The sequence below is a fragment of the Canis lupus genome, chromosome 21 (assembly GCF_003254725.2).
Source record: "Canis lupus dingo isolate Sandy chromosome 21, ASM325472v2, whole genome shotgun sequence".
Classification (NCBI taxonomy): domain Eukaryota; kingdom Metazoa; phylum Chordata; class Mammalia; order Carnivora; family Canidae; genus Canis; species Canis lupus.
In genome coordinates this window covers 36,499,224-36,508,572 of record NC_064263.1, presented here as the reverse complement: position 1 = coordinate 36,508,572, position 9,349 = coordinate 36,499,224, and the positions used below count along the sequence as shown (strand labels likewise).

Sequence of the window (9,349 nt, the reverse complement as noted above, 5' to 3'; positions counted from 1 at the left end):
TATTTTACCATAATAAAAACATTAAAAGGAAACAAAAACCAATGCATTAACTCCTTTACTTCTACTAGAAAGTGCTAAAAGCAATCACCAGCCGAGTGGCAATGAGCATCTCTGGTACCCAGACTGTGGTTTCTAAATATCACTTGCCATTGAAAAAAAAATCAAGGCTCTGTGTAGTGATGGCTGATTTCCAGTCTGGGACAGTAAAGGTACAGGATGAGCCTGGAACATCTTGACACACTGTAGAAAAAAGGAAGCTCTCAAAGACTATGAAAAATATCTAGGAAAAGGATCCAGGAGCCAACTTGAAGAAGCTCCCACTAGCCAAAGATGGAACAATAACTACAACTGTTGGAAACACATTCAATATTTTAAATTTGAAATTTCACAATGATCCTCTAAAAGATGAATAAGGAAGAAAAAACTCACTAGTCACCCTGGAGAATGCTAGGGAATCAATCACACTAGTAAATAAAAATAAAAGGTAGGAACCTTGCTTTTAGCCTATTTTTCAGGATTATCAGGATTTAAACTTTCCTTCGGAGTGACACTTGATAAGGGGAAGGATCTTTCTATAGAAGGACTCCAGTTCATCAATGATGAGGAAATGGAAGGGGGAGGAAGAAGTAGGGAGGGAAGGAAAAAGAGAACGAATGGAAGAAAAAGTATGAGGCTAATAGAAGAAAATATAGAAGCCTATCTTTGTGACTTTATTTCTTAAAGGAGAACCTTTAAGTGCTACAGTTAACTGTATTATAATTAGACATTTTTAAACAATAGCCACCATAGACACAGTTAAGATGGAGTCAAATTAGAATAAAATATTTATACTTGCTCTAAGTTAACGAGATACGAATGTTCAGAACATGTAAGAATTCCTGCAAATCTGCCAGAGAAGGGACACCCTAAGGAAAAATGCTTGATAACAACAGGCAATAAACAGAAGGGGAACCTAAAGAATAAGCATATGAAGGTCAATTTCACCAGAATTCAAAGAAATGAAAATTAATTTTTTAAAAGATTTTATTTATTTATTTATGAGAGACAGAGACAGAGAGAGGCAGAGACACAGGCAGAGGGAGAAGCAGGCTCCATGCAGGGAGCCCAACGTGGGACTCGATTCCAGGTCTCCAGGATCAGGCCCTGGGTTGAAGGCAGGCGCTAAACCACTGAGCCACCCGGGGATGCCCAGATATGCAAATTAAAGCAAATTTGTAAACAGTAGAAAGCTGGATAATATCAAGTGCTGGAGACCTATGGGGAAAATGGGAAGTCTTCACGGCCAGTGAGAGCCTAACCCTGTGCAGTCATTTGAGAGAGCAATCAGCCATTCAGTGCTCAAAATTCTGGGTTTTAAACCTCAACGTTTCATATAGCAGCACTGATTTCTGCCTGTGTTCATTGTAACACTGCTTGAGAAAGCAAGGGATTGGTAAGAAATGTAGACAGTGATGGAATATCATACAGGTCAGAAAATAATGAACCAGGTTTATATATTACAATGTGGTGTGCTCCCACAAACATCATGTCATGAAAAAAAATAAATATAGTAAGCTTTATAGTCCAATAAAGGTCATGTATATTAAATATAAATACACAATCATTTCATTCTTTTTTCTTAAAAGATTTCATTTATTTATTTATTTGAGAGAGAGAGCAAGCATGTGCATCGTGCGGAGGGGCAGAGAGAGAAGCAGACTCCCCACTGAGCAGGGAGCCCGAAGCAGGGCTCGATCCCAAGACCCTGAGATCATGACCTGAGCTGAAGGCAGAAGCTTAACCAACTGAGCCACCCAAGGGCCCCTCATTCCACTTTTCAAAGATACGTATAAGCACCTGAACAAGTGTGTTGTGCTGACACATTGCTCAGCTTCAGGGTTACCATTCACAGTTTCCCACGTGAATGGTGCCCTCTGGAGCATGACTGCAGACCACAACGTGAATGGTGCCCCCTGGAGGTGTGCAACATGACAGCCCTGAATATGTAAGATGGCTTGGAAGGTCACAGATTGAATACACTAGTATAATAGCTTATGGTGGGAGGAAGAAGAGAAATGGGGGGTGGGATTGGGGGAGGACGGGAAACATGAAGTAAAATCAGAACAAAAGGGCCCTTGCACAAACAGGGTGGTGATGTGACCTGAATGAAGAAACAGGAATCATTTGCTTCTGTAGTTAGAAGGCAGCAGAGAGATCTTGAGCTGGATAACCAACAACCTTGTAAATTCTGCTAAGAAATACAGATTTTATCCTGAAAGCTATGGGGAACCCTGGAGATGTCTGAAACAGAAAAAAATTTAAGGGAAAGAAGAAGAGGGGCAGAGGCTGGGTCACCAGTCCTTCAAAGCACTCCATGCTTGGGCTACACGTGTTCAATGGAGCGAGTGTGGCCACAGATGCCCTTACTCAAGGAGGCAAGCCTAACTCCATGGACCCCCCCTGCTAATTCTTGCCCAGAGGCCCAATCAGAAACAAATCCTGGTTAAAAATGCTGGGGCGGGGATCCCTAGGTGGCTCAGCAGTTTAGGGCCTACCTTCTGCCCAGGGCGTGATCCTAGAGTCCTGGGAGTCCAGCATTGGGCTCCCTGCATGGAGCCTGCTTCTCCCTCTGCCTGTGTCTCTGCCTCTCTCTGTGTGTCTCTCATGAATAAATAAATAAAATCTTTTTTAAAAAATTTGGAGGGGAGATTTTTTTTCCCACGGCCAAGGACTTCACCTCTGACAGACAGACGCCCAGATATTTACACAGGAATTTCTCCTCCTTTGTCTTTTCCTAAATCTTTTAGGGTGTCTTTTCCACCCACCTAGTGGATGTTCACTGGCTCCATGATTTTGAGAAAGTCACCCACCTTTTTGGTGGAAACACCTGGACAAGACTTGATCATCTCCGAGGCCCTTCCAGCACCAACAATCTAGGACACGTGAGGAATCTCTTCTCCCAACAGGCTGAACCCTTCATGGGTATAATGTGCCTGACATAGGTGCCAAAATGGGCACAGCTTTTAGACTCAAGCCGGGGTTAAAGCTCTGCTTCTGCTACTTATCAGCTAGATGGCCCCCATGTCTTTATCTGTAAAAGTTGGAGGTTACAAAGCGCTGTCTCACAAGACAAATGCAGAGAAAAATTGCATGGGATGATACTCAGCACAAGCATCTGGCGCTCGGAAAGCACTCAGCCAGAAGTACTTTCTCCTCGTCCTCCTTTCTTCCTGCTGAGGACAACACAGTTCCCAACCATTTCCACACTGGAAATTGTACTTTTCATGGCCAAATGTTCCCTAAGGGAACTGTGAAATAACCCCTGAGCTCATCTTAAATTTAAGAATTTAAAGAATTTAAAGATGAGCTCAGGGGTTATTTCACATGCAGCAGAGAAATTCCCGGAAAAATCAAAACTGTTAATGAGAGGCTGTTAGGACTTACGTATTTATTTTATTTTGATTTAATGTTGAATAGGAGTGGGCAGGGAGAAGTACAAAATCAAATATATTTTATAACATCACCTTCTAAGAATAACCTTTTCTCGTGGACTCCAGAGGAAAAAAGATAATGAATATTTGCTCTTTATAAATCTGTTTCTCTTACTTGCTGATTCTCCTGATCTGGCTCGTGTGGCGTTTTTGCCTCTCCGGCTCAGACGGATTGTTGGCCAGCTCTGATAGGAGGCGAGATCGCTAGTGCGAAGCAGGTGGTCCAGGAGGACAAGGAAAACAGGAAGGAGAGAAAGCCCCACATCCTCTTAACACTTCTGGTCGGACAACCCACATTCCGTCCTAAGGGTATCTGAAGCCAGTGGTTGCCAGCCCCACATTCCTGGAGCCACAAAGTACTAATTAATTAAGTTTGGTTAACATGTTTTCTTAACAAAATGTACTGTCGAATGAAAGCCAGGGCGTGGGGAAACAGGCCCCATCACCCACGGCAGATTGTTGTTGGAACAAATCCTCTTGGAAAGCGATTTGGTGATTAAGTATCAAGTCCTTAGATGGTCGTCCTCTTTGACTTGGGGAGCCTCTTTCCATCTTACGGGGGAAATGGACACGTGCACATAGGAGCCTGTCACAGTGCTGGGTTGTAACAGTTAAAAAAATATTGAGAACAACCTACTCGTATGAGAACAGTTATATGCACGATGGTGCATGCACCTGACACATGGAGGGAGCCTTTACAAGGTCAAAACCTGAGCATAAAAGCATCCATACAATTTCATTTAAATTCTATTTTTTTTAAAGAAGCAAAATATGAAATCTCCACGATTCAAAAGGTCAGGAAGGAAAATATGCCCAATTTTGGTAGCGATAAGCTTCTGGTGATGGGATTTTGAGGGACTTGTCTTTCTTTCTACTTCCGCTGTTTTGAGGACCCTACTATGTAACTTGTCTCGTTAGCAGATTGTCACCATCATGTTTTATAAGCAAACAGAGATAGCAGATGAAATCTTTCCCGTTTGGGAGATGGTTGAGAACGGGATACTTAAGATCAAAGCCACGATACACTCTACTGACTCCCAACAAGGATGGGGCCTCGTCTTGTCCTCCGCCAGCTTGCTGGTTTCTCCCCAGGATTTCCCCCCTGCTTGGACACCAGGAGAGGGGTCACTGCTCCCAGGGGCTCTGACATCCTCAGTGCTGAGGCTTTCACCTCGATATAGTCATTCTCACTCTTAGTGCCATGATGATTATTTTTTAAGTGAAATGGCAATTTTTTTCAACATCTAGCATCTATTAGGCACTTTCTAGGCACAGGTGCTGTGTTGGTCCCTTTACACCCATATTTCACCTTTCTCAGGCTTGCGAAAGCTCTTAGTAAAAGGAGCTATTGTCTTCTTTCCACTTTGGCGCCCCCCCCTTCCTCCCCCTCCTCCTTTCTCCTACCCACACAGAGAGTGCCTTTTGGGGACATAATTGATTTGGATGAAAGGAGAAATGGGCAGACTGGGCGGCCCTTTGTTATAAACAGAGCCTCCTCGCAGCCTGAAGAGTTGACTGGAAAAGCATCTTCAGGTGGACAGCACAGGAAGGTTCTAGTAAGAGGGTGCCAGAAAATTCCACAGGCCTTCTCCCTAGTGATGTGGCTTAATTTGCTTTACAGGCTCCAGGCATATTTGCTGATGTCAGCAGCCCGTCAAAGTTTAAAATAATAATAGTGAAAAGGAAAACAGCTCCTTTCTGCCAGGCAGTCCTGTTCTGCCAACTTCTGTGTTCTTTTTTGAGTTAATAAACGTCTAAAGAACTACCTCTCCTACCACTCTAGGGGACCCCCCCAAAAAGCACAATAATTTAAAACCACCAGATTGCCAGCATCAACCATTCAGACAAGTAGCATTTGTCACACTCTAATGAGGATTTTACCTCTGCCTCCAAAGGGAAGCTATCATTAGGCTTTGTGTTTACAGATCAAATGATCGTCTAGGGACAGTGGCTTTCTTTCGGTCCTCTCCTCATTTTAATCATGCTCAAGACCAAATGCATAGATGTTTTCTGCATCAGGCGAAACTAAAAAACCGTAATTATGCCAGCTAATGCCTTTTGAAAACACCAATTAAGAAAAGGGTCTTTTCAATCGCATTTTACTTGAAAATCTCAAATATCCCCATGTGTTGTAATAGCATGAGGGTGGGGGGAGGGCTGTCTCCAAAAAGGAGACAGTTCAAATGGTTCGAGGAGGTCAGGTGGGCTAGTCCCCGCTGGCAATAAGCAGACAGAGAATCTCTCCAAGGAAAGAACCTTCTCGATAAAGTAAGACCTTTCAAGCGATCTTCACATGCGGTGTTGAAACTGGAGCCAGCCCCTCCATGGTGAGGCTGATACCAGGCTTCTGCAGCAGGCTGGCACCACACACACACCCCATTGTTAATAACCTCCTCAGGACAGATTAGATCCCACATTCCTCAGAAGTACTGAGCTCCAGAGGGAACACCGCCAACAGGTTCCTTCCACGGGGCAACAGCCAGCTACAACTGATAACTTTTCATTGAAATAACTGGAACAATTACACTGGGTCCCCACCAGGGCTCTGTCACCAGCTATTAAGAGAGAGGTGTTGCACTTCTATCTCCTGGCGTGTGCAAAGGCAGGAGCCAGACAAGAGGAATTCAAGTCGTCTTTAAGCTCACTGCTTTATGCTTTTATCTGTGGTTGCGTGCCACAGTTAAGCAAATTGCTCACCCAAGGTGTACTGTTAGATTGTTGTGTTTTATGTTTTCTTTGGGGGGCCTTATCTAGTAAACCTTGACATTGGCGCTTTCCATTTAGGCTTGGACAAGTAACTAATTAATCTCTGAGCAGAGCTACTGCAGTTAGGTTTGGGTTGGGGTAAAATACCTTGAGGTCATGGTTGGTTTTAATCATATAACTCAGTTCAAATGCTGAACACTAACAAAGATCTTTGCTTTCAAGTCTCAGCTCCAACCAGAGGGCTCATTAAATAGCAACTTCAGTTGCACTTCGCTTGAATTCTGCAACTTCCCTTTTCCTTTTCTTGGAGTAACAGTGATTCAGTGGATGAAGCGACAGCATGAATGGAAAGAAAGGACAGCACAGGTCCCTTTGCAGGAGCAAGTCCCAAATGGTCCAGATTAAACTGTAACCAGGAATTATGTCCACCAGGTTTCCCTATCTCAAACGGGTTATGTTCGGCTTTTGTCATAATAAAAGGTTATTTTAGGGAAAGGATTCTATTTGAACACATACTGTATTTGCTAGGAGGAAATGCAGGCTTAGAGACTTTCATACAGTTTGGCCTTTGAAAGAAAATAAAGGATGAACAGTGCGGCAGATAGGTAATTCCCCAACCTGCAGAAATGTAAAGAGCCAGGATTTGGGTGCCTGTGGGTTTTATCAGAGATGTAAGTAAGGCTGAGACCAACACCAGTGTTCCTCTTTGGCTAGTTTTAACACGTTCACAGTCACAATTAACATTCAAGGAATTTCCTTTTCATCCAGGAGTTTCTTTTAAAAGCACTTTATGCCACAAACTAAAGTTCTAGCTGCCATCAGCCCTTCCCATACAGAAGACTGCTGAAATCTTCCTAATACTTTCTCTTTTTTTTTTCCTTTTTTTTTTTTTTTTTTTCGAAAATGGGTTCGGACCACGTCAGTTTCCCTGGGGCGTTTGTTTTCCAATACAGGAGGTTCTCACCACCTCCCTCCTTCCTTCCCCTAAGAAAGCTTGGAAGGGAGACCCCGGAGGCTCCCCCTCCTGCACCCCTCCGCACTCACTGGGGAGCCAGGGCAGGTGTCCCCAGCCCTCCCCCCGCCCGGTGGAAGCGATGCTACCTGGCAGGGCTCCGGGCTCCCCGCCCCCCCCCCCCCCCCCCCCCCAAGGCTGGCTGCAAGTCCCTGAGCTGGCCAGGCTGGGGTGTTTTCCGCGGGGAAGGGAGAAGGGCCGTCCCCGTCTCGCACCCCGCTCCCCTTACACTAGAGATTCGCACACGGGCACCGAGTCCGAGTCCTGGCTGTGCATGGAGCTCAGCCCGGTGTCCGAGTCCTCGTCGTTGCCGGGACAGCTCTTGGCCAGTCCGCGGGCCTGGTCCACCCACCCCTCGGCGCAGCCCGGAGGCCGGGCGTCCCGGGCGGGCCCGCCAGCACCCAGAGCGCCGTCGGGCGCCCCCGTCAGCTCCAGCGTGTGCAAAGTCTGGAGGAGGCCCTGCAGCTCGCGCTCCTTGCTGTCCCACTGCTGCTGGCTGTAATCCAAGTCCGACTTGACGGCCTCCAGGTCCGTGTTGAGCCGGAGCCCGATGTAGAGGCTGGTGCTGAGCTGCGTCCTGACCCGCTCCTGCTCCAGCAGCAGCTCGCCGTCGAGGCCGCCGCCGGGCTCCAGGGGCTCCTCCCGCGCGGCGAGCTCCTCCTGGCGCCTCCGCATCCACCTCTGGTTCAGCTCCTCCTGGATCTCGGCCGAGAGGCGCTCGAGCAACTCCTCCTGCTGGGCCCGCTGCTCCTGCAGCCGCAGCAGGTCGTCGCACCGCCGGGCCAGCTCCTCCAGCGCGGCCGCCTGCGCCTCGCCGTCCGCGGGGGCCGCCGCCGCCGCCTCCTCGCCCCCGGGGCCGGGCCCGTCGACCTCGCCGCCGGCGCCCACCAAGTAAGTGTCCTGCACGTAGTTGACTCCGTGCCGCCGCATGCGGTCCAGGTGCACCTTGGCCTCGTAGCGGTCGATCTCGCGATCCAGCTCGCGGAGCCGCTGCACCTGCTGGCGGATGGTGTGGTCCTGGGAGAGCACCAGATGCACCAGCGTCTCCATGCGCTCCACCGACGCGCTCTCGGCGGCCCGCGGCGGCGACGAGCAGGACGATGCGGTGGACGACGAGGTGGACGAGCGGGGCGACGACGGCTGCTGCTGGCGCCGCCGGTTGAGCTTGGCCAGCTTGCGGAAGGCCTTGCGCACCACCCGCCGCTGCTTCTCCTGCGTCAGGGCCGGGCTGGGCCGCGCCGGGACCCCCCGGGCCGAGCAGGGGCGCTCCCGACTGAGCACGACGCGCGCCTCGGCGCTGCGGGGGCCCGCGTTGGGGAGGGACGCCTCGCTGCGCACCAGCACGAAGCGCACGTTCTCTTGCTCGTCGCCCCAGGCGGCCCAGAGGCGCAAGATGCGCGTCTTGTTAGGCAGGATGCGCTCAAAGCCCCGCCACTTCTCCACGATGCAATAGCACTGCGGGGGCCCGCACAGCAGGCCCTGCGGCAGCGCCTCCTCGTCGTCCTCGTCGTCCTCGTCCAGGAGCTCCCGCAGCTCGTCCCGGCCCGGGGAGTCGCCGGCCGCCCCCCGCCGCCGGCCCCGCCGCTGCCTCCGTCGCCGCCGGCAGCCGTCCTCCAGCAGCACCCGCACCACGTCCGAGCAGGTGGTGCGGCGGGACAGGCCGGACACCAGCTTCTCCTCCTGGCAGATCCACACCGATATCTTCCTCTCCGAAGGATCCATGGCGCCGCCGGGCGCAGGTGGGGCGGCGGGGGCGGCGGCTTCGGAGCCCGGGAGCCTCAGCCCGTCGGCGCCGGCCGCTCCCGCCCGGTGCGCACGGAAGGCGGGCGCCGCCGCGGGCTGCAGCGCTGGGCTCGGCCCGGCCCGGCCCGGACGGCGCGCTCCCCCCGGGCCCCGCGCCCGGGATCGGGCTCCGGCCGCTCTGGCTGTGCCCGGGGATCCCGGGGCCTCCAGGTTTTGCTCCTCCCCGCGTGGCTCCTCCCCCGCCCGCCCCCAGCGCCCAGAACTGGCGGCCGGAGCGCGGGAGGCGCGGCGCCCAGACCCGCCCCTCGCAGCCTCGCCGCGCCCCGAGCGCCCGGGCCGCCCCGTCGGTCGCGCCGCCCGCCGCGGGCAGCTCGGCCCCTCCCCCGCTTCCTCCGGCGCGCCGCTGCCTGGCGTGGGC

General features: G+C 50.9%; 1 protein-coding gene across 1 annotated transcript; it reads right to left on the bottom strand.

The window, feature by feature from the left end:
- Nucleotides 1-7,319: 7,319 nt before the first annotated feature.
- On the bottom strand, nt 7,320-9,004 carry RASSF10 (Ras association domain family member 10). The gene has a single exon (XM_049098958.1). It carries the CDS (start codon nt 8,908-8,910, stop codon nt 7,414-7,416), a length of 1,497 nt encoding a protein of 498 aa, XP_048954915.1. The 5' UTR covers nt 8,911-9,004; the 3' UTR covers nt 7,320-7,413.
- Between the last annotated feature and the right edge of the window lie 345 nt (nt 9,005-9,349).

Bases quoted from the DNA above. Each gene is read 5' to 3' on its own strand.
- RASSF10 (XM_049098958.1), bottom strand. From the start codon at position 8,910: ATGGATCCTTCGGAGAGGAAGATATCGGTGTGGATCTGCCAGGAGGAG.